The 26,103-nt window shown below is 44.8% G+C and overlaps 1 protein-coding gene across 13 annotated transcripts in view; it reads left to right on the top strand.

Annotated features, from left to right (window-relative positions):
* The window catches only part of Syn3 (synapsin III), a 450,181-nt gene that overhangs the window by 49,298 nt on the left and 374,780 nt on the right, over nucleotides 1–26,103 (top strand). For all 13 annotated transcript variants that reach the window (XM_006513699.4, NM_013722.3, XM_006513698.3 and 10 more), the window contains exon 3: nucleotides 706–763. In XM_006513699.4, the coding sequence (XP_006513762.1) occupies nucleotides 706–763 (58 nt within the window). The remainder of the gene's footprint in view (nucleotides 1–705; nucleotides 764–26,103) is intronic.

Genomic DNA, 26,103 nt, shown 5'->3' with positions numbered 1-26,103 from the left:
AGGAGGAGAGGCCAGCCATAAGCACATGGAAAAGGAGGGGGAAGGGGAATGGAGGGAGAGGGGGAGCAGAAGCAAATGGACAGAACAGGAGCAAGAGGGCAAGAGAGAGTGGAGGGGCAAGGAGCCCCTTTTATAGTGAGTCAGGCATGCTTGGCTGTTGCCAGGTAACTGTGGGGCGGAGCCTAGACAAAATGCCAACAACAAGAATATTGTCTACTCCTTTACCTCCATTGGTGGTTGGTGGAAGAGAGTTGTAGAAGGGTGAGTGGCCAGATGAAAAGGCTATTGGTTAACAGATAGACAGACAAATACATAACGCGAAGATAAGAAAACAGGTCAGTGAGTCCTTGATGTAGTACATGTGTATAATTTAATAAAAGAACACCAAATCAATACTGCATCATTTATGTTTTCCTTGTCTCGTTGAGTCTTTCAAATAGCTCCTAGACACAGGGAGCATGGCTTTCATTTAGAGGCTGCAGTAGAGGCAGAGGAGGCCAAGTCACTGGACAGAACCAGAACTCGAGTCTCCTGTCTTCCTATCCACTCTTCCTCCTCTCCTCCACCATTCTGTCTTTAAATACCAAGGTGGTCATGGGAGGACAGTGCCATGTGAGGCCTGTCTCGGTTCACACCTCTAGGCCTTTGGAAAAGGGGAGAAAGGAAATGGATCCTTACTGAGCAGATCTCTTGGTCTCCTTTCAGGTCAAAGTATTTTCATGGGAAGAAAGTGAATGGCGACATTGAGATCCGAGTGGAACAGGTACGTGGTAGCCCCTTCCCTAGCTCTTTCCACAACTGCCCTTTTCTGAACTGGGGACATTTCTAAGAGCAACCTTGCTTCCATCTTATGTGGTCATAAATCCTGGACTGTACTCGGGAGTCTCAGTAAGCGCCAGAATCTTCCTGTCCACTAATTTGCAACCTTTTGGTTTTAGGTAGCACATCAGTCAGAGTGTGTGTGTGTGTGTGCATGTGTGTGTGTGTTTGTGTGTGCGCCCACACGCGCGTGTACGGGTGTGTTTGTGTGTGTGTGTTTGTAAATGGATTTTATTTTAGTGGCTTATAGGCTGTTGTCCAGCTACTCCAAAAATGGCTCTCTACAAATGGAAGCTCTAAGATTCTAGTGGTTGTTCCTTTGTTCAGAAAATGAGGCTGGAAGACTCAACTGGTCAGTATATGCTAGAATTCCAAAGAAGTAAGCGTTAATGTCAGCAAGGGAATGAATGCACTTTCCAGAGAGAATGAGAGCAAGCACGCAAAGAGTGAAAGCTTTCATCTTCAGGGTCCTTTATATATGCTGCCACAGAAAGTTTGTTCCAAATTAAAGGTGGCTCTTCCCACCTAAAAAAGGTCTGGATGACAGGTGAAATCATTCCACTTCAAATGACTTAATTAATAATAATAACAAAACCTCTCATAGATGTACCTAGCAGTTTGGGTTTTAGCTCATTTCAGATGTAGTCAAGTTGACAACCAAGAATAACCATCACAGATAGAGAACTTTTCTTCCAGGGAAATATCAAAAGGAGTTCATGCTACAAAACTGAGACAAGTAGAGATGCTCAGAAGGGAAGCCATGTGTTTCATTTTTTTCCCATGGCTCTAAGGCTTTGACTTTGACTATGGAGTATAGGAGATGCATTGGTTACTTTCATATTACTATGAAAAAAATCATAACCAGGACAATTTATAACAGAAAGCATTTAATTTGGCTTAGGATTTCAGAGGGCTAGAGTCCATAATGGTAGAGCAAAGGCAACAGGAATAGCCAAGAGCTCACATCTTGATCTTCAAGTAGCAGGCAGAGAGAGACACACTGGGAATGGAAAGTCTTTTGAGAATTCAAGGCCAGCCTCCAGTGACACACTTCCTCCAACAACGTCACACCTCCTTTATCCCCTCTCAAACAGTTCCACTAACTGGTGACCAAGTATCTAGATACATGAGACTATGAGGGCCATTCTCATTCAGACCACCGTAGTGGACGAGCATATGTTTGAATCCTGACTCTCTTGTTTCTAGGTGTCTCTTTTCTTGTGTCATTGTAGCTGGAATTAAATTATTTGAAATATCAAAAAAGAGTAGAATTGAGACTACCATTTTTCTCTATTACTTATGCTAGCAATATCCATGTCTCTTATTTTATGTAGAAAGAAACACTGATTAGGTCAAATAGCATAGGAAATCAGGACTGGACTCTAGACCTCCTGATTCCTGACCAGGGACTCCCCAATTAAGTAAACTGAGACACTCCTTTGTAGGAGCACCATACACAACCTTAGGAGAGCACATCACAGCAGAGAGCAATGAGCTTTCATGGCCGAGCAATGATGGAGCCCTCTCCAGCTCTTCATCTGTCCTCTCTTGATAATAGTGGCATCAGCTTGTGCTGGTGGGCTTGCAGGTAGGATTGCATGAGTTACGGACAGGGTATGTCCTTCTCTTCCTTCTCTATCTTCTCTTGCTTTCTTCTTTTTTTTCTTTCCCTTTTACCTTCTCTGTCCTCCTTTTTCCTGCTTTCTCTCACCCTGTCCCTCCTTCCCCTACTGATTCTTATGCTGATAATGGTTGAGATGGCCATTATCTCTCCTTTCCCCCCTCACCTCTTCTATCCCCCTCCTACTCCATTCCACCACCACCCTTCCTCCTCCACCTCTTCTTCTTCTTACCATTCTTCAGTGAATAAGAATAAAATCATTTGGAAGAAACAGCATTTGTAATGCAAGAACAGGAATGGCCTATCTCCCCAACCCCACCCCTTGCTCTTTGTGGTTTTTTGATCTCTGTGAGTCAGAGGAAGGGAGAAAACTTCTAAGCATCAAATTGATGGAGTTGGCTTCATATTAAAACACCTACAGTTCAAACTTCAGTATGATTTGGTGGCTTTTAAGTCAATCCAATGTCTACTAATTTTCCTTCCATGGCAAAAAAAAAAGCAGGCTATTTTTGTTCATTTTACAAATATTTGCCAGTGTCTACTGTGCTGGATTGCTCATGTGGGGAAGGATAAGGAAGCAGTGGCCCCATCCATAAACAGAAATGGCTTTGAGGGAGGAGTGCTTTTTGAATTGGATTGAAGAGTAGATGGGCTCTCAACATGTGGAGCTGGTGGCATGGACATCATGTGGAGTTGTGGCCCAAGGGCAGAGCAAGTTGGTCAGTACAGGGTTATACACAGTCTCGTTGTTTGACTCCAATATAGAACTTACTTTCTTCCCTTGCTCATCTCTCAGTGGAGAGTGCCACCTAGACCTTTCACCATGGTTGCAAATCTGTACAGTCTCCCTCTGCTCCCACACCTACCCTCTGCCATGTCCTCTTGACCCCATATCTTATGATTCCCTAGTCTTTCCACTGCTGTCCCCAAATTGTCAAGGATCTACCTTGGTTGAGCTCATCCAAACGTTCAGCCAATAGTCTTATATCTCTATTTGTTTACTAATCTCCACTTTACTCTTCTTGCCAAAACCAGAGTGATCTGTCTTTGTGTGTGTGTGTGTGTGTGTGTGTGTGTGTGTGTGTGTGTGTGTACACCACTTCTGGGATCCTCTTCTCCCTTGCGTGAGAAAGGAGCCCTGATTTTGCTGCTGTGTGTGCGAAGAGCTGTCTTGGGGGCCGCAGGGGCTCCCTGAGTCTGTCTCTCATCTCCCCTGACAGCACTGAGAAGCAGATGCTTAGAGTGGTTTTTACGAAACTATGCTTAATGTGGGTTTTACAAATCCATACTCAGGACCTTATTCTTGCACAGCAACCCCTTTACCCACTGAACCGTCTTGCTAGCCCCTAGAGGGATATTTCAAAAAGAGTGAATTGGGACCTTTAATGACTTAGCTTCCTCAGAGACTCCCTCCTTGAGTCCTGTCTGAATCTGGAAACTTGGTGGTACTACTCTCAAAGCACCTCACTGCATCAGAGTACTTTAGCTATACATTTAGGGATGGATTATTTGCCTGGGGATAGGGGCCATGCCTGTTTGGATTTCATTCTGTTAAGTAGCATGGGTCCCAGCCCAAACTAGAACTGAAGGAAATATTTGCAGAATGAATAACTGACAGATTCCACACATTCTGGCTGCATGTCACTTTCCAAGAGTGATAAATCACTGCTTCTTATTCTTTCTTCAAAAATCTTGGTTTTCTGTAAACCATCTGGCAAATGTTTAGTTGCCAACCAAGCTGGACCTACCTCATCTCCTTTGTGGTAACTTCAAGGCATGCTTTCACATCCCCTTTGTATCTTAACACTGCCTTTGGCCCAAGTGGGAGGTACCAAAACTGTGTGCAGGAATGGGCACCCGATGGAGCTACTATAACCACCCAGGGATACTGGGAACACTTCAGGAGTCTGTGAGGGCTAGAATCATGATGGAAAATGTTGGCTGACTCGGACATTCTTACTTCTAGTCATGTAGAGCCAGAAAGTAAATTAGTCAGGAAACCAATTAGGATGTCATTTAGCCATTTGTCTCTGGAAGACATCCTTTCTCAAACTCTTTGAATGGCTTGTGTTTGGCCCATCTGGATCAATGGGTGGGTCTCATAAGCAACCCCAACCCCTTGGAAATTCACACTCATCCTCTAGCACTGTAAAGAGAAGTATTAGGATAAAAGCCACTGTTTAGTCTAAGCTGGCCTCTCAACGAAGGGCCAGATTAGCCAGATAATTGTGCTGTCTGGGCTTTGTTGGACAGAGTCAAAGAGTTAGTTGTGGTTGGCCTAGAGGAAGCCTCCACCCCATCTCTCCACCCTCTTCCTCACAATTCCAAAACCACTTGCCTGGCTGTATCAGAGCCAGGAATCCGAATGCCCAGGGAGGCAAGTAGAGAGTTGCTTCACTTTGCATCTGATTACCCAGCCGCCTCTCCAGGGTCAGACTGTGGCATCCTGGTGGGATTAGAGAGTATTTGGCCAGTATTTGGTTTGGTCTGCCAAGCTCTCCTGTTTGTATTTGAAGCCAGATAACTTTTCCACAGACACAAGTCACTCCTCTATGAGATCAAGAGGTAGGGTCTGTGGATGAATACATTAATGTTAAGTAGACCCACAGACTGAGAACGTTTTCTACTAGGACTGAGTAGCAGGGAACCCTGGGCCTGGTCAAACTGGAAATGAAAAGAAGGGAGGAAAGGATAAGGGGAGCAAGAGAGAGAAAGAGAGAAAGAGAGTGGCCATATTCAGTCTTTTCTCAGTATTAATGGAGATATCAAGGCAGACAGAACCTACTCCAGCAATCTTAGAGAGTCTTACATCTGAGCACAGGAGACTCCCTTTGCAGTCTCTGTTCTTGAATGATTGAAAGGGAAATAGGTCGAAGTGTTTGGACCAACAGAGCCTGTACAGATTGAGGATCTTCTGGACCAGAAGTGTCTCAGATTTATTTATTTTCCCACATACATGATGACATATTATAGGAGGGAAGCTGAATCTAAATACAAAGTTAATTTCTGTTTGCCATGTGACATGTACACTGAATAGAGATTCTACATAATATTGTTAGTGCACCTATATCTTGATTATGACCTGTTGCTTGAGGCCAGGGCTGACATGGTAACCTTCAGACTTTTAGACAGGGAACATTTTGAAATTTAGATCTCTGGTTTAGGGGTGAGCTCAACATGTATGCTATATGAATGTGTATGCACATGTATGAGCACCTTCACTAGCATGTATATGTGTGTATGCTGGAGGTCAACAGACTGTATCTGCCTCTATCCATTTCTACCTTGTTTTGTTGTTTTGTGTTGTTGTTGAGGTATTTTGGTTGTTCTATTTGGTTTGGGTTCTGGTTTAGGTTTTGGTTTTTTTGGTTTTGGGTTTTTTTTTTTTTTTTTGGTTTGTTGGTTGGTTGGTTTTGGAGACAGGATCTCTAACTGAACATGGAGCTCACTGATTGGCTAGTCTGGCTGGACAATGAGTCCCCATCTCTCTCATCCTCCTACTCCTAGCTGTCTTTCTCCTCCTAGTGTTGCGGTTATGGGTGTATGTCTCTCTATCCACATTTTCTGTGGGTGCTAAGGGTCTGAACTCAGGTTCTTATGATTGATGACAAACATTCTAGCCCAGTGGCCATCTCCCTAAACATTTAACTTATTATTATTTTTATGCATACTTTAGTCTTTATATCATAATTGTCTATATATTCTAAGAAAGGTTAATACCTTTCTTACAATAGAATTTACCTGGTATGTATGTGTATGGGGGACCGAGGGGGGGGGGACATAAGATCTTACCCCACTGAGGAGCTATTGACACCTAGTGGCTAGTAAGGGTGGAAAAAAATCAGTTTTTTACCAAGATGTGACCTCTGGTAAGTTGACCATGCTGTAGTGGATGGCCCTGCACCCATGCTTATGTGGACAGCACTAATTGATTAGACTCCATGGATTTGAAAAGAAGGAAGAGGAGAATGGAAAAGAGTGGAGGTGATTATGATCAAAATACTGTACACATATGAAAGTCTAAGAAAATATGTTTTTAAAGAATAAACCTTAATTAACAGTAGATATTGATCATTAAAATAGGATGAAATTTTACGAAACGTGTCAACAAAATAAAGAAGTGGAAGTTTGAAGTTAGTTCAGCTTGACATGTTGGTAATTGTTTGGACACCAGAGTCAACAGAAAATGATGGATTGATATGTATATACATTGAAAGGAGTATATCTGATGGCTTGGGAAGGGCCCACACTTGACTTTATTTGATACCTCCTCAATAAGGATTTATTACATTTCATTGTCTGAGGACTTTAGATGAGATAGAGCATATATGCTGGATTCTGTTTGATGTGATCAAACTAAATGGATAAGCAATGTGAAGTCCCATTCAGAAACTCAGCTGAGATGAAACAGGATCAAAGAGGGCTAGCTTATTAAAATCTAATGTTTGAGGAGAACACAGCTCAGTGCTTATGGGTGGAAATGTGGGCTGATGACTGAGTCTGTGGCTGTAGGGAAGATAGATAGGAATGGAGATGGGAATTTCAGCTTCACCCTGCTTCAGCTGGGTCGACCATCCACCTAAAACATCTTCAAGTATCAATTCCCTTATCAGAGAAGTGAGGGTAATAATTGTAGCCCCCGGAGCTACACTTATTCTATGGACTAGATAATTAATATATTTAGTGTAATTTTCTGGAATGCTTGTTTGTGCTCACTAAGCTGCAGTTATGGTTCTTGCTATCAGTTTGATGCTGCTGCAGGCTTCATGATCTAGTGCAGCCTTTAGAATACCTGAATATGACAATCCATTCCTGCCCCCAATGTACCACTAGACAGACATGCTTAGAAAAGTATTCTAAACAGATTCAGGTGAGAGGTCCGATGGATGGAGCACTGTCTGCAACCTGGAGTGCCCTGAAAAATAGTTGGAACAGGAGGAGACCAAGGTCTATGAGGAAGAAGGAGAAGGTCAAGGAACCGGAGATGTCTCCAATTGGTCCCATTTCACTCACTACAAACATCTGCCACCCGAAGGAGTGTTAGTAATTTAATTTAGCCTTGTGATAACACTTTGAGATGGGCGCTTTGACTGTCTCCATTTAGAAGATGAAGAAATGAGAGCTCAGAAAGGTTAAACCATCAGCAGAAATGAGTAATGGAGAAAGAATCTGAGCCTGGATTTCTGTGTTCAGCCACCACCCTATATTGTTTCACTGAGGTTAGAGTTCATGCTAATGGTGCAGTCCTGCAGGGAGAGGGGTTTCAACTTTGTAAACAGAAGCCTAGAGCAATACAAATGATTAACGGACTGACCTGTGCTGTAGGTAGGGAGGGTATCTCCTGTGCTAGAAATTCTCTGGCAGAAACTGGGCCACTAAAAGGTGGGGAGGATATTTCACAGTAAATTAAAGTTAAAAACCAAAACGGAGTTCCATTAGTCTCTTTCTGAGCTGGCCTTCCTAACTCATGTGGCCTTGCTGAGTTCCAACATGGTGTGGGTTTCTGCAGTCTAGTGGATTGTTGGCCAATACAACCTGAGAGGGCAATGGGAGCAAAGACATTGAACGGGATTCAGAAGCCCTGTGAGTACTTATGGAGAATAAACCACACTGGGAACCAAAGTCAGTAGACAGAGCAACTTTACTCTGATTGCTCTGACTGAAGGCTTATAAAGTTTTTGGAGACTGAGGGCAGGAATACCTAGGATGGGCAAATGTCATTAGCTGGGACCTTAGGGTACCTGGAATGCTTCATTCACATGGGGACGAATTTCAGGAATCTCAAGTGCCACTGAACAGCTTTTACCAGAAGAAAGGGAATTGATAAACTAATTGAGACTATGTGACATTCCTCAGGTAGAGGTAAGGGTGTGTAGGCTTGGAATTCCCCACACAAGTTCAGAGAAGGAGAAGACCCACCGAAGAAGGGATGATCCAATATTGGCCAGAGCCTAGAGGCTATCCAGCCATGGTAGACTTCAACCTTAATTAGCAGAGTTTTCCCACACATTGTGTGGCCAGGACCAGAAGGCGCCCAAGGTGATGGTGCAGCCATCAACCTCATCTTCAGATACTTGCAAAATAGATCTTGGATTCAGGCGTGGCTTGTATGATGAATTAATGCATGGATAGAGGGTTGTGCTTTTGGCTTTTGGCTTTGATGAGCATATGAGCCTCCTATTGGATGGTGTAGAAGAGATTCTTTCTAAAAAAAAAAATTAAAGTCATGAAAACAACTGGGTCGGAGCTAAAAGGAGGATAGTATTATTCTGTTCCAGATTGTTTCCAATTAGAAAGGTAAAGGGCAGGGGAAGTTGAGAAGGCTGTACAATGGTTTTTTTTTTAAAGGTGTCTTTTGTTGGGAACATTTCTTCATATTATTTTGATGGCCCTTATGTTATTATTCAGGTGACGATGAAGGTTGTGAGATTGTTCTTGTTAAAAAAAAAAAGCTGAAGAGACACAAAGTGACATCTGTTGAAAAGCCTTCATCTACTTTTCCTCTAGACACGCTCCTTTTCCACCACATATTAATCACTGCACCACCACATACTCCTCGATGGGGGGATTTTCCAGAGAGGTTTCAAATGTACAAACGTATGCCACTATATGAAGCTGTAAAGTGTGTTCCTGTATGGTATTTGATTGGTGTCTGTTCAGCTCTGCTGTTAAACTGATATAACTTAGAGTTATCTGTGAAAAGAATCTCAATTGGAGGTATTTCCTAGATCAGATTGGCCTGTAAGCATGCCCATGGGTGTTGCCTTCACTGGTAATTTATCTATGGAGAGCCCAGCCTACTGTGGGCAGCACCATTCTCTAGGCAGTTGGTCCTGACTAGTTTAGTACAGAAAGCTGACAGTGTACCTGCTTACCATTCAGCAAGCACCATCCTTCCTGGTTCTTGTTGAGTTTCTTTGACTATAAAGTGGGTTCCTTGCTCAGAAGTAATGCTGTATGGAATATCAAGAAGTCCTTCTGTTGGGATCCTGCCTTGATTTCCCTCAGTGAAGCTGGAAATATAAGCCAAATAAACCCATTCTTCCTGTGGTTGCTTTTTATCAGAATATTTTAACCGTAGTGACAGAAATGGGAGTAGGACAGTCAGACCCAGAAGTGGTCCTAGCTATTTCAGAGGGGTGCAGTTAATAAGGATTTATTACAATAGGATCAAAAGGGGAAGTCACAACAACAAGCCACAACAATCTTCATTCATGGCGGTCACTGTCATAGCTGTCCAGGGAGAGCTTGAGCCCACATCCCCACTAGTGTTATGGGGACAGCTACAATCTGTCTAACTACTGTTGCTGGCAATGAAGCTTCTGTAACTAACATTAGAAGCAGATGGGCTGATGCCTCCTCCCCCACTTCAGTTCCTACATAAATAACACCAATTGGTAGAATCAAAGATGAATATATGTGGCAAACGAATGTGGGACATAAAGACTTGTGACTTTGAGCTCTCATGGTATAAAGAGAGAATCTGGAGGATGGATGTAGGGGTGAGTCGTAACAGTATCCGACACAATCTACTCCATTATCTGCCCAACATGCACACACTTTCTCTTGCTAATCTACACTCAGCTGAGCACTGATTTTTCCAATTATTTTTTCACAATTGTTTTGAGTCAGGTTATCTCTGTGTAGCTCTGGCTGTTTTGAAACTATGTAGACCAGGCTAACCTTGTACTCGGAGATCGGCTTGCCTTTGTCTTTTGAGTGTTGGGATTAAGGGCATGCTCAGTTGACAATTTAATTTAACTTAGAATTGTCCATGAGAAGTTGTCCATAAGCAGACAGTGTAATTTCATCCATATTGCCTAGAATGCTGTCATATGGACGTGTCAGAATTATTTTCCATAAATTTGCTATTGCAGATGATGCTACAGCTGTCCCTTAAGATTTTTGATAGTATGTCTAAGGTATTCATTCCTCCCAGGTGAGTGACTCCATCCAAAATTGGTGCCTGTAATGGATGCTGTAGTGTATGTTGAAGAATGAAGGGTTGGGAAGATGGCTCTGCAGTTAAGAGCATGCACTGCTCTTGCAGAGGACCAGACTTTGAGGTAGCTCCTATGGCAGACAAATCTCCCGCATAGGCTCCGCCGGTATTTGGATACTTGATTCTCAGTTGGTGGCACTGTTTGGGAGAGGTTTAGGTGGTGCCACCTTGGTGGAGGAAGTGTATCATAGGAGGCAGGCTTGGAGAACAAATGCCTCATGTCACTTTCTTGCTTTCCCAGTTTTGTGCTTGTATTTGAGGAAGGAGGTGAGGGTTTCCTGTTTCTGCCACTGGGCCTATCACCTGCTCTCTCATTGCCACGGACTCTTCTCCCTCTGAAATCATAAGCCCAAACAAACCCTTCCTTCTCTAAGCTGCCTTGGTTATGGTATCTTATCACAGTAACAGAAAAGAATCTTGTACAGAGTTCAGTTCACAGCAGCCAGATTGTGTGCGGCGAGGGGAGCTCACAACTGCCTCGACCTCCTCTTTTGGATTCCACAGGCACTAGCACTCACATGTACACATATATACAGATGTATACACATGTGTATGTGCAAACAGGCATGCACTCACTCACACACACACACACACACAGGGAGGGGCAGAGAATTTGAAAAATAAAAAATAAGTCTAAAAAGGAGAGACAGACTGGAGGAATTTTTCACTTCAGCTGTTAGACTCGATCTCAGAATCTCAGAATAGCCCTCAGCCCTCTTTTAGACAGGGAGCTTTTCTTTAGGAAAAGAGAGATGCCTGCTCAAGGTCATACCTCTTTCGTGGCTGCAGTTCCAGTCAATTCTATGAAGATCCTTGCCCCTCCGTTCCAATGTGAAGCAGCCATGAAGGCTGATCCCCACCTCACAGCTCCTTGTGGCACTGATAGTGACCTCTCCTGAAATGTCCACGTAGCTCATTTGTATTCTCCAGTCTGTTCTCATATTTTCCATGCCTTACAGTGGTGGCGCTCCCTAAAGTGTTCATTAATAAACTTCACTCAGGCCAGGGTCTATCTCAGATCTGCATCTCAGAGGATGTCAAACCTTCAAGAGCCCCATTTACAAAGTTGATAGGTACTAAGTACTTAATTCTCTAAGGAGGTCCTACAAATGATCTACAAGTCTCACCAGGGCTAGATTTCTAGGACTGTACTCAAGTCCTCGGTTCTGAAACCCATCCCATGTAGAACGATGGCTGTTCCTGGACAAGCACTGATGCTGAACTCTGAGGTATTCCATGACTTGATCTTCCTGTTCGACCTCCCTGGGTTTGAAACTCACCAGAGCTTGACATCTCTCTACAGAGCTGAGTCCGGCTACACTGATCCAGTAAGCCTTGTTTTGTTAATACAATCCTGCAAAATTTATTTGTTTGGCTTGGATTACCGTGACCTCAGATGTTCTGTTTTGTGTTATTTTTAAAAGTGTGCAGATCTCCTTTGGAGGCCCTTTTCTCTTCAAATTTAAGAAGCAGCTGGGAAATGGGGAGGGGTGTGGGGTAGGGAAGGAGAAAAGAAAAAACAGGTGGGCTGCTAGGACATAACCATAACCCATCAAGCCAAGGATGGTCTCTCTTCTTTACCGTGGCATTGATTTGTGTGGGTTTATAAGCTTCCTGGCTCTACCTGTAGGCCCATCAACTTAAGTGGAGAAACTGGAGAATGTGGTAACCGTAGCAACAGTAGCAAACTACCACTGAAGCAGGTCGCACAGTGAGTGCCTCTTGAGTTTGTGTGTCACCTCATTTAATCTTCAGCGATGACTGTTACCAAGAAAACTGAGGTTCAAGGGACGTCAGTGAATTCACCAGACATCGTCCCACAGCGTGTAAGCTACGTTTGAATTCGATCAGACTTAACCAAGGCAGAATCTTCGTCCATCAAAGCGCATGAGTCAGGATATGCGCTGATCTTGAATATTGTCATTAGAAAACATTTGGCCTTCCTCCTTGTGTCCTGGCTCCCTTGAGTACAGAAATCTCATCTTGCTCTTTTGATCCGCTGGATATGTTACACACTCGTTGGTGGTGTTCTTCAGCACATAGCTACCCTTTCCTGACTCACTCTAGTAGCCCTTACCATTGGATGTTTCTGGCTTGTGGTGGCAAAGTTCTGCTGTCAAAAGTTCCGTTTGTTCTTTTATTTCATCCCAAAGGTTACACTCACCCTTGACTTTAAGTACTTTTAAATCACACAATGAGTGTGAAAGCCTGCTCTATGGGGCTCCATTAGTGAGTGGACTTTGAGTCCCAGCTGTGCAACTTTGTATATGACTCTGAGGAGTAGCAGAACTTCACCATGCTACCAGTTCCTCATATGTGAAGGCCTGAAATGAGCTACCATATGTGAAGCACTCAGTGTAGAGCCTGGAGTAGAGAGAATGTTAGATTTACATTGAGTTCTTAGCCTGACCAAACAATCCGTGAGTGGTTTCCTATGTGGGTCCCCCCTCCTTTCCTCTTAGACCATTCAGCGATGGTAAAGATACAGCTTGGTAATTTACCTTTCTCTATGGCCATTCCAATTCACCAACGCATGCCTTGCCCCCATTAGATAAAGGAGACTCCAGTGGAAACTAGGGTGCTGTCCAAAAGGAGACATCAGCAAGCCCTTAGGTTTCTTGGAAGGTAGATAATATGTCTCATCTATACTGCACCTTTATTCAAGAGACACTCACTGGACCCTGCTTTATAGTGGTCTTCATGACATCCTTCAACCTCAAAGAGTTCATCATCTGGTGACTGCCATACATCATAGTATATGTTTCCCAGAGATTTCCCTGCTGTGGGACATTGTCAGTAACGGCTTCAGAGAAGCAGGTGATCATCTGGAATTTGGAGAAAAGAATTAAGGGAGAAATCAATAAACAGATGTGGACATCGGACCTTCCAGCTAAACACCATGGTTTATTTCTTAGCTTGTCACATATGGAGAAAAGATCAGATGATAGCATGCGTGAGAAAGGAATGTTCTGGTTGATTTTAGCTGTCAACTTGACATAACTGAGAGTCACCTGGGACGAAAGTCTCAGTGAGGGAATGTCAACATTTGGTTGGCCTGTGCGCATGGCTATTGGGAATTCTTAATTAATCCAGTCCAGTGTGGTCAGAACTGTTCCCCGGACAAGGAGCATAGAATATACACAACAGTATAGAAATGGGAGTTAAACTAGCCAACAAGCAATAATTCATTCATTTTTTTCCTTTGCTTTTAACTGTGGGTGTGACGGGACTGGCTGCTTGAGCTCCTGCCTTGTTTTCTCCCAAAATGATGGACTGTAACACGGAATTGTAAATCCAATCAGCTCTTTCCTCTCCTATGTTGCTTTTAGTCACAACAATAGGAGTGTAATTAGGACAGTGAGGGTGGGAGATAAGTCTGGAAAAGAGATTTTTCAGACCTATAAAACCTCGATTTTATAGAAACCTCCATAAGATCAAGTTGTAGGCAGGCCTGCAAGGCATTTCCTTAATTAGTGATTGATGGGAAGGGCCCAGCACATTGTGGGTGGTACCATCACTGAGCTGGTGGTCCTGGGTTCTATAAGAAAGCAGGCTGAGCAAGCCACGTGGAGAAAGGCAATAAGTAGCATCCCTCCATGGCATCTGCATCAGCTCCTGCCTCCAGGTTCTTGTCCTGTTAGTGTAAGCCAAATAGACCTTTTCCACCACAACTTCTTTTCTGGTCATGTGTAAGCCGCCTGTGGCCACACTAACTGGATTCCTGAATGGGAGGCCAGAGCTGTATGGAAGGAAACAGCGAGAGAAATAATGGAGGCCAAGACACGTTTCTGTACAAGGCTCCCAAGTTTACTAAGAGTCTGTGCTTATAAAGTGGGGAGGCCCATCCCCTGCCAATCCATTCTTGATGCCTGTTGCCAGCCTGTAGGTGATCTGCTGGATGCTGTCCCAAGGGCCTCTCAGCAGGTAGCAGTGTCTTGAAGAAGAGCAGCAGTTGGTGACAGAACAATAGAGCCATCTAAGTCGGAAGGCTCCACCCCAGGTGGTCTCAAACTCACTGGAAGCAAGGTCAAAGCCAGCCTACTCAAGGCTGGGGGAGGCTACCGTCATGCTGTTTCATCACAATAGAAATCCTTACTGAATCACTGAGCAACTGAAAAGTGTGTCCTAGAGGCAGCAGGTACACTAGTCAGATTAGCTCGTGGAATGATGATGAGACTGTATATACACATTTAAATGTATTTGCTCTTGGCCAGTTTGGGATATGGACATAGAAATTGTGGTTGGAGGCTGGAGGCAGACACCTTGCATTCAATTTGCTGAAGGAGACACCCAATCCTTGGTTACTGTCCTTAGGTAGGAGCCTTGAAGGTGGATGCTTGTGCAGTGGAGGGGTCACCGCCTTTTTCTTCTTATTACCATCATCATATCTATCATTTCTATTGGAGAAGAGAAGAGGTGACTTGGTTTCCTTAGAACAGAGAGACCATATTCAGACCCACATGATGGAATCCAGCTGGCATCATTTTGAACAAGCCACTGTCAACTTTACCTTCTACATCACCTTAGCTGGTCATTTGCCTTGGGCTGCTCTATTCTCTGTACTCCATGTACCAGTCTGCTAAAATCCTGGGCTTGTGACTCCTGCACATGGCCACCCTCCTGGCTCCCTTTGCCCTTCCTCATATCGCTATCCCAGCTCTGCCCTTCAACTTTTGCTTGGCCACTCCACATTTTCTGCTAGCCCTACTGTTTTCTCCACCACTTAGGGTCCAGCCAACTCCCTGATAAAAGGAGCCCCACAGAGTTTCCCCAGGTCTGCCAGGGGCTACGACCCAGGTGTGCTTACACACTGGATGTGAGCCTTCGAATTCTAGTAGGGATCCCAGGGTTATTAATTAATTCAGGGCGGAACCTATCATGAAACAGCCCAGAAAACCAGAAGGAACCAAAAGGACGTCTAAATGCCCAGCAGGGAAAAACACCATTTAATTGACTTGGATGACTTCACGGCAGAACCGTGTCTGGCTGTTATGCTAAACTGGAAATGAATCTATTATACTGTCTAAGGAATCTCCCAGCCCACCCTGTGCATGTCTCCTGAGGAAGGGAGTGGGGCCGACACATAAACAGGACTTATGCATGGAAATGTCTGGGCACATTGTTTCATGCTTAGAAGCTGATATCTGAGACCAGGTTTGTATGTTCTCCAGTGCCTGTCTCCTATATTCACAGGAGCTTCCCCAGTGCACTACTTTATGTTGGAATAGAATTCACTATAAATCAAACCTGTCTTGGGCCCGTCCTTGGTGAGCTCACAGTTGTCCTGAGAAGTTCCATGGATGGGATTGTCCTATGATAGCACTAAGCCCAAGGGCATCTGTTCTCATGCTTCTGAGCACTAACATTTAGTGTGTGCTTCTCTATCTCATCCTCATCAACTCCCTGTGGTCAGTAGGTGCCATACAGTCCCCCATTCTCCAGAAGGAAACCAGAGCTTGCCCGCAGCCCCACGGTTTATGACTCATTCAAGTCAACCTGACTCTGGAGACTTGGTTGACAGTTCCTTGATGCTGTTTACCTGGCTATGTATCCTGGACACATAGCCCCCTTAAAAGGCTTCCCACCTCATTTGTTCATTTTGGACTCCAGTCTTCCTCACCCCAAGCCATCCTGGTTCATAGCCCACACCTGGGCTCATATACATCTCTCCTGGGATATCCTTACTTCATGCTTACTTCATGCTTACTTCATGCTTACTTCATGTCTTCTCTCTCTCTCTCTCTCTCTCTCTCTCTCTCTGTATATATATATATATACATATATATATATATATATATATATATATATATATATGTGTGTGTGTGTGTGTGTGTGTGTGTGTGTGTGTGTGTGTGTGTCACAATTAACTTCAGGATTGTTTCCACACTGTATCCATCTCCTCCTATCTGTGTGTATTCATGGTCCCCTGTGCACGTGTTTACCATTGACACTTAACAGATAATGTTGTTACTGCCAGTTCACCTGCCTGTCATTCCCACTGAGAACTGGGCAGGATCAGTATCCTACAAATAGAGAGCCTCTCTGTGCTAAGTGATAGAGCTATTGTGCTGAGGGAAGACAGATGCAACCTCTATTTTGGAGAGTAAGTATTATTAACATAGTCCCTCTCTTTCTTGCTGTCTCTCTCCATCTCTGTCTTTGTCTGTCTGTCTTATCTGTCTGTCTCTCCCTCCCTCCCTCCCTCCCTCCCTCCCTCCATCCATCCATCTACCCCTTCCCTCCCTCCCTTCATAATTACAAGCAGTATTAAAAGTCTACAATAGTGTAAAAGCTATGCTAGTACACTGGAGATGCAGCTCAGTTTGTAGAGTGCTTGCTCTGCAAGCAGGAGGACCTAGATTCAATCCCTAGTGCCCACATAGACCAGCATGGTGGTCTACGAATGTAATCTCAATGCTGGGCAGGCAGAGGCAGGAGGATCTCTGGGGCTAACTAGCCAGAAGTCTAGAACTGTTGGTGGTATCCAGGCCAGTGAGAGACCTTGTCTCAAAAAATAAGATGAATGGATCCTGAGAAAGTCACCTAAGATTGACCTCTGGCCTCTACCTACCTTGCTCACATATGAACATGCACCAACACACACACACACACACAACCCTCTTTTAATCTATGATGGTAATGTGCGTGGGATGATGGCAGTTTACGAGATGGTGTTTGGCAATGAACACTTCCTTACTTATATAATTAGTATCCAGGTACACAGTCTGCATTCAGCAAGTACGTCTCAATCTGGCTTAAAATAAGGGGAAAATAAAAGAAGCTACAGAGTTCAGACCAAAACTGAGATTCCCCCCAAATTTTCTTTTGCCTGGTAATGGATGCATATAAAGCACTGATTCCATATGAGTGACCCCGAGAAAGCAAAGACATTACCATGCAGACTGTGTGGCAGGCCTCAGCCCAAGCAATGAATGGATCAGGACTGATTTATTTTGTTTTCACCATAACCGTCAAACTCAGTACTGATGGAACTCACAGCGGCTCACAGAGAAGGGGAGGATAAGGGTGTTCCCCAAGGCCTCAAGGCCAGTAGAAGGCTGAACTGATGTTCTACAACTGCTGCATCTGTGGAACTGGGCCTCCTTGCGGGGCAGGCCCCTTACCCAAGTCATTAGATAGATCCAACCTCACCTACCTTCTCTGGCTCTGCCTGCTAGTCTGGCTTTGTGGGTTGTAAAGGAAAAGAACTTGGCATTGATAAGGAGCAGGAATGAGAAACAGAGCAGAAGCCAGGCATGGGGCACCTAGGGGTGCACTTAGGGGAATTCCATATGCACCGTGGGGGACAAGAAGGACAGTGAGCCACTGCAGGTCAGTTCTGTGCTATTCACAGTGGTTGCTTTTCCCCCATGAGCACCGCCTTTCATCTTTCAGAGGCTCCCAAGTCTCCTAACTTCTCAGACAGGCAACAGAGGCTCCCAGAGATGGAAGGAATCATGTCCTAATGGGTGAACTGTGATGTTTCCTCAGCTGGTAGCTGTCCTCTTAATCCACCTGGTGCTTCATCCCTTCCAGACAAATGGATTTTTCAGGGCAGTTTTCTGGGGTCCACAAAGTACCTTTCTGGTTTTCTGACCGTCTCTATCCACATTGCTAGGACCTTCCTTTCCTCCCTGATAACACTCTGTGATTCCTCTCATGAGTTTACTAGTGGATTGACAGTCTGTTTGGTATGGAACTGGACCAATAGTCAGCCCTGCCTCTCCTAAGTCTGCATGCTATCCAGACAAGAAGGAGACAGTGGCCCAACCCCTCTATGGCTGCCAGGAAAAGCAATGGAAGCCAGGGTTTGCACCTCCCCTTCCTGAGACAGCCAATTGCCAGGAACCCCAAACACTTCACTCATTGGACTGAATGGGATTTTGATGACTCCTCTTAATTCACTTATTCTTTTACAATTGCTTTGGTCTCCCTCTGGCTCCCACTGCACTCCATGGTCCAGGCTCCTCAAAGTCTGTGGGCTGATGGCCAAAGTCTTTAGGCAGCACCAAAGCCCATCCACCCTGGTAAACCTGTCTTCCTTTCACTCTTTTCCTCTCTTTGGTTAGTGGTCCCCATGGATTATTTTGGAAGAACCAGATAATTAATCTAAATGATCTCTTAATCACACATATGAGGCATTCACATATTTTCTGTGTCTTGATGTCAAAAAAAATGTTATTTCTATGCAATGGCTATTAGTAAAGATAACCACTCGTTGTTTTATTCACACCCCTATCTAGCAATGCCCATGCTTACATCTTTATCTCTCTAAAACTGATTTTTCCTTCTCTTCCTATCTTAATAATAACCAGGCTTAATCCTACTTAACTTAGGAGGACCAGGTACATTCTAGATGGTGTGGCTGGAAACTGTTTTTTGGTTTCTGGTCAGTTCAGAAGTAGACTTTCTTTCCCCTATGGGCTTTATAGGGGAAATATAGTATTTCATTCTAAAAATAACATAGACAATTGAGTCCCATATATTTAATGTGTTTATAGACACATGTGTGTGTATGTCTGTGTAGATGCAAAAATAGAGAATAGGCTGAGGGTGTAGCTCAGTTGGTAGAATGCTTGCCTGGTATACACAAAGCCCTTGACTTCCATCCCAGCACTACATAAACTGAATGTAGGGATTCATACCTGTAATCAGAGAACTTGGAAGGTAGAGGCAGAATAGAATGATCGGAGTCATTCTTGAAAACATTGTAAGACATTTCAAAAGACAGACAGAGAGAAAAGAAGGAAGGAGGTAAAGAAAGGAGGGGAGTAGGAAAGGGGGAAAGAAATGAAACTGTATAGATAGGTAAGATCTTACTATCTATAACCCAGTTTCCCTCAATGACCTTGTGAACTGTTACGGCTGCCAGTGGCAAAACCAGGTCCCTGGAGTCTCCACAATGTAGATTTGTGTGTCTGAGGACTTAAACTCCTAGCTGACACTCCCTTCTTCTAGATCCTAGGGTTGACTTACCCTGGCATACTGGTCTGCTGTGCCTATCAGGCTTCTGTGTGCTTTTGATTTCCCATAATCCTTCTCTGTAAGTATCTTCTGGAAAATAATAGTACGATTTTGGAACTAAGAAGGTTCGTTCGAACCACTATTACTATTACATAGTATTTTGTTTGCATGGAGGAAATGGCCTTGTGGCCTCAGTTGAGCAGAGTTGTATTCAAGGAGTGTGGTGTGGTAGTCAGCCTGAGATAGATAAGGGGTAGAATTCTGACTCTGCCCTTTTTCACCTATGGGACTTATAGTGATGTGCTCAGTGTTCTGAGCTCCATTTATATATTATTGGAGGCAGCAGGGTAGCTGTGTTTGGCGTGTGGCCAAAACTGGTTCTGCTTTAGTGAAAATGGAAAGCACTCTGGATCTAGCCTGACTTACTTGTGAATGGAAGAGCTAGCCGATGCAGAAAGCATTAACACCCCACATCTGCCCTGTCTCTGTACCTGCTTCAGGAATGGACACCCACTTCTCACTTTCCAGCTAAGCTGAAGCCATTCACATACCTTTCCACAGAATACCGAGTGATGGAAACAAGGTGTACCCACAGGCTGGCCAGCTATGGTCCACACACGCCTGCTACTGAAGGATGCTAGACTGTGGATAACGTGGTTGGGTCTTGGATAGGCGAGCTCAGTCAGTAATCATAGAATGAGAATGAAGCCAAACCCACTCCCAACAAACTTGAACCCTGTTGGTTGTGCTCTCTGTCACACCCTGTTCTGATTCTGATTCTCACAGCTGTGGTGTCCTAAGGGTACTCGTGGCTTGCACCATGTTGAACATCTTTGAGAGAAGAAGAAATAGGGAAGGAAAAGAGACAGATGAGAAAAGAATGGAGGAGATGGGGAGAAAAAATAAGAAAAGTGCCAATAAAAAAGGTGAGAGATGGAGGCAGAAGTGAGGAGGGTATAAGAGAGTCAAGAAGTCACCCAAAGATAGTCAGGGCAACGTGCTGGGAGTGGGGAGATAGCTTAGCCTCAATCATCTCTTTTCCAGTACCAGGAGTTCCTCATGAGGAGTGATGTTGCATCCTGGAGGATGTTCTGGAATATCTGGAGATATTTTGGTTATAACAATCACAAGGACAGAGAGGCCAAGGATGCTGCTGAATATCCCATGATGCACAGGGAAGCCAACACTACAGAACTATCCAGCTTACAATGTTAGTTGCCAGGGCTGAAAGACTCTACCCCTGATCCGAGAACCAAATGCTACTCCTGAGCCAGAAGCCCTGTGATATCATAAGAGCAGACGATATGAGTCCAGTTTATGATGGTGTGGTGCAGCTTCACTCTGAACAAACTCCCCCTTCACTCTCTCCTGCAGATGCCACATGCAGCCTAAAGACAGAGAGATAGGGCAAAGACCTTCTGCAAGATTTTTATAGGGAGAGCCACTGAGGCAGAAGTCTCTGTAGTTCCCTTCTAAGATCCCATAGCTAGGAAGTTTCTGAGATGGACTTGAAAGCCAGGCATGTATGGCCATGTTTGGCGTTTGTGTGTGTGTGTGTGTGTGTGTGTGTGTGTGTGTGTGTGTGTGTGTGTGTGACAGAATCCCTTATCTCCCAGTCTACACCCAGAAAAGGAGCCCAGCAGAAATTCTGGGCTCTCTGCTTGGAATTTCAGCAGGCCACAGAGGTGCGGCACACCCTGTTGTTTTTAAAGGTACCTTTGTTTTGTTTTGATTCCATCTAGAAAGACATACACACATGTAGAGAACTGTCATGAAGACAGAAGTCATACTCACAGTCCTAGCATGCTCCATGGTGAAGGACAGGGGGAAAAACCAGCAAGTTCCAGAAGCAATGAGAACAGTGGAAGCAAGGGCAAGAAGTCTTACTTTGGCTTTGCAGGAGGCAACAAGTGAGGCAGGGGACTCAGGCTCAGGCTGGATGCTGGGTGGGCTTTGGTGAGCATGGGAGGGCAAGGGAAGGTTTTCTATTCTGGCGTTTTTTTTTTCCAGGTGACCTGGGCAGGTGGTTGGTTAACTGGAGTGTGACAGCCAGAAAAAAACAGGCTTGGGAGGGGTCAAGGTCCTGTGGATTGAACTGACAGGCACTCTCCAAGTCAGTAGATTTGTATGTCCAGAGACTGATTGACATAAAGACTTGTCTCCTAAAGTCAGCATGGCCCCTAGTATCCAACTATCAGGACATAGTGAAGACGTGGTCACAATGTCTGTGCAAGGCCAAACACAGTAAAGCCCTACCTCCAAAAGCCGACACACACATAAAGCAGAGTGAGAGTGATGGAGCCATTCCCATCAGATGAGTGGCAAGACTGAATTTAGAACAGTGCCCAGAACACAGCAGGTACTCAAACATCATTATAAGATTTAATTCTGCCCAGCACTGTGTTGCACCTCCTCCATCCCAGATACTTAGAAAGCTGAGAAATGATAATGAAGCGTTCAAGGTCATCCTGAGCTATGCAGTGATTCCGAGGCCAGCCTAGGATCCTTAACACATCCGGTCTCGAAAACTAAAATAAAGGGGGGCCAGGTCATAGCTTAGTGGTAGAGTATTGCCTAACATGGAACCCTAGGTTCAATCCCTAGTATTGATTGAAAAAAATGAATATAAAACAAATGCATTTTAGATTCCTAATAGAGTACTTTATAGTCCCTCTGTATCCACGGGCAGTAGTAAGGACGTTTGTACAACTTCTGCTTTTTTCAACTTCATAAAGCACAGCCTTTTACTTTTTTTTTCTCATTGCTCCTGCTGCCATTTTTAATGGAAGAGTTGTCAACCACTGGCATGATTGACAAGTACAGACAGGGCCTCCTTGGTCCTTAGGATCAGAACAAGAGAAATGGTTCAGAAGGCGACTTGAGCCATCACTGTTGCTCTGGGGCCCTCTGTCTTTCGCTGTTTTGTTTTTTTTTTTTTTTTTTTTGCTTTAGTTTTTGTTTTTCCTCTCTTATCCTATTTCTACTTCACCCACTCAGGGTTAGAGGACATGTGTGGGGTGGGAGCTATGAGGCTATGGAAGGATTCTACATGCCCGTGATATTTTCTCAAAAACTTGCAAAATCTCAGAGTTCCACTGTAGTCATCTATGGCTATGCATTTGTAGTCTGTCTTAGGGTTTTATTGCTGTGAAGAGACACCGTGACCACGGCAACTTTTGTAAAGGAAGACATTTCACTGGGGCTGGCTCATAGTTTCAGAAATGTAGTCCATTAGCGTCATGGCAGGAAGCATGGCAGCATGCGGGCAGGCATGGTGCTGGAGCTGAGAGTTCTACCTTTTGATAGACAGTTGCAGGAGGAGACTGTTCCACATTGGGCCACTGTGGGGCCTGCCTCCACAGTGACATGCTTTCTCCAACAAAACCACATCCACTCCAAAAAGGACACACCTCCTAATGTTGCCAGTCCCTATGGTCAAGCATTCAAATACATGAGTCTATGAGAACCATATCTATTCAAACCATCACACAGTCCCATTGCTGTGTGTATCCCTAGAATCAAAAGCCAGGACTGAGCCAGATATTTGTACATGTTCATCAATTGCAACCCTGTTAATATTCGTCACTGAGATTTACATTTCAAGTGTTATTCCCTTCCCCAATAGAATACCTTGTAGTTCCTTTGTGTCGTCGGGAACTAGCAAGGGCATTTGTACAACCACCACATTTTCAACTCCATAAAGCATAATCAATTTACTTATTTGAGTATATCATTTGTTGGGCAGGATAGAAGCTCTCTCCTTCCTCAGAATATGAACAGAAGTCCCTGTTTCTGCTTCTTGACACAGGACAAGCTGAGCACAGGTGGGACCTCTTCCTAGAAACTGTCCCTTCCTATCTTGGTTTAGGGATCCAGTTCAAGTTGGCTCAAAGCCCTACCTGGCTACATCATACTGGAACTCCTGTGGCCTCTTGAGAAGAAAATAAGTGCCTGGGAAAAGGACCTGAACTTCTAGAAACACTAGTCCCGGCTAGAGAAAGGAAGTGGGGAAACAGCCCATTTATACACAAGAAAGTGGCCCCAGGGCTCCCCTTGGCTGAGCCTCATCTTAATTTGGAACCATTTCACAGTGGACCTTTGCGATGATGACCAGTTCAAACTGAGCTGCTTAAAATGCTTGAAGCAAAAGCCTAGGGACTTGCAAATCAACCTTAGAAAGAAATTAGCTATGTCTTGTCTCAGAACTCCCAATGCCTGCTCCAAAATAAACACATAAGCTATGCTGGCGGGGAAAGCACGGCCCTTGTTCCTTCTTCGTTTTAGAAACACCATGTGTGCGTTATTTTAAATAGGCGCCAGCGCATGAGGCCCTTTTAACAAGATTGAAAACAGATGGGGCCTTAGGCTATTCAGTAGCTCTCAAAAACTAGCTTGGGACGTGCTAAGCCATCCTGTGTCCAGGCAATGCTCATTTGCTTGTTGAAACACAAGTTCAGCCGGGCCTCTGGGTCCCAGAGAGCATGTGTCTGCTTCCTGTGGCAGGTGTGTGAGCCAAGGAAAGGAAATATCTCCTCTCACCACATTTACTGTGTTTGCATTTGGTTAACCCTTCACCACCTCTGGAGCAGTGGGATGGCTCTGATATTGAGCAGCTTTGGAGTTGTGGAATTTTGCTGGCCTTGGGCAGCCTGGGCAAAGGAGGATTGGGCTAGTCTTGGTCATCTTGGGAGAAGGGGTAGGGGTCTTCTGGTTTGGGGCCTGATGCTTCTGGGGCTAAAAACAACTGTTGTGTGACAAAACATTTCCTGGGGAGGTGCAATACACACACACACACACACACACACACACACACACACACACATATCTACTCATCCCAGATAGGGTGCATGCCAGACCAAAGAATGGATGCCACCAAAGTCTAATTTGGTGAACCATAAGTTTTATTGAGGTCACTTATAGGAATATGGATGAGGGGTTACTTACAGGAGTAGAAATAACTCAAAGACAGCTGTATCACCAAAGCCTGGGACAGCATGGGTGACCGCTCACATAGCTGGGAACCTGGAGCACACTGCACAGCCGGCAGGCAGCTCAACAAGTTGGAGAGTGTCCTTAACCTCCTTCCTGGAAGATTGGCTTGTTTCTGCTTCTTTTAAGCAGCTAGACTGGTCTCAGTCCCCTTTGTAGTTCTGTTTAGCTAGTCTGCGAGGGACTCTCAACTGTTCCTGTTTACATTGGTAGGGAGGGTCTTAGTGTGTCTGGTCGGTTTCAGGGACTTCCTAAAGGTGTTCTGAGTTGTTTACCTTCCTGCTTAAGGAGCTTCCCTGCAGGATAGAATGTTTCAATCACCGAAGAAACTGTTACATAGCAGTAGCTTACCCTGACCTTCTGTGGCTCAGATCTCTCCAAAAGCTGCTACTGTTCTTACTCCAAATAGGCAGAGCCCTTCTAGTGGCTAGAGGCACTTCTCAATTAGATCTCTCCCAGGTGGATGACAGACCCTGTCTCAAAAAAAAAAAAAGTGGGAGATGCTTCATGAAGAGCAACACCTGAGGTTGCCCTTTGACCTCCACATGCACCTGCATATGCATGCACAAGTCAGGCTACAGAAACCTATCTACCCTCCTTCCTGCTTACACACCACAAACTTCTGGAGAAAGGCAGTATGGTGATTGCACAACAACATGAATACCTAACACCACTAAATTGTACACCTGAGATGGTAATTTTTATGTTGCAGTTATTTGGCAATAAAAAATCATTATGGAACACACTGAACTTCGACACCTCTGTTCCTTCTTCCTGGGGTCTTCCTCCTTAAATGTCACTGTTGTACACTGTCACTGTGCTCAGGATCTCTGATCCAGGGTCACAGCTTATAAATGCTTGACCTCACTGAACATTCTTCATCATTTCCTTCCCAGCTCTTAGCACCCTGAGAGCTCACCCTGCTGGCTCTCTAGCTGCTCAGCCACAGCTGGAGGAGGAACTAAAAGGGGACTCTCCCTGGGCACAACCCTGGCCACATTTCCAGAGGGACCAGTGGTAGGAAGTGGCAAAGTCTCTCTTGGAATTACGGGGCTGTCTGTGCAGGTTAAACGGACTGGAGGATGAATGAGACGCAGGTTGCCAATGGTTCCAGGCAGTGTCCTCTCTGTCTTGGGTAGCAAGGGGAATGAAGAAATGAGTGGCTAAGTGCTTTTTTCCCCTCCTCACAACCTTGGCAATGGTGTTGGACCTTGAAAATGAAAAGTACAAAGAACAGTCATTCTCAAGCCCACATGAATAAGATGTTCCTACCATCCTTTCTGCATACATTTCCCCATATCTCCAGCCAGCACCTCACACAATGCCCTCACCCCAGAATCTCACCCCAGTTAAGGCTTTTGCTGCCTTTCACCCTAGCCACCCTTGCTCCCTGGTCTCCATCCTTGCCTCTTTCAGTTTTTCTCTCCTCCTCCTCCTCCTCTTCCTCCTCTTCCTCTTCCTTAATCTTTTTTTACAGTCCAGTCTTTATCCCCCTCCCATTCTCCCCTCCAGCAGCTCCTCATCCCATTCTTCCTCCCCCATCTCCAAGAGAATGCCCCCACTCACCCATCCACACCCCACCAGGCCTCCCCATTCCCTGGGGCCTCAGTCTCTCAAGGGTTAGGTTGGGCCTCTCTCATTGAGACCAGACCAGGCAGTCCTCTGATGTATATGTGTCAGGGGCCTCATACCAGGTAGTGTATGCTGC

The sequence above is a fragment of the Mus musculus genome, chromosome 10, assembly GCF_000001635.26.
Source record: "Mus musculus strain C57BL/6J chromosome 10, GRCm38.p6 C57BL/6J".
Lineage (NCBI taxonomy): Eukaryota > Metazoa > Chordata > Mammalia > Rodentia > Muridae > Mus > Mus musculus.
Note: the sequence above shows the minus strand (reverse complement) of the source record. Positions and strands in the feature narration are given on the sequence as shown.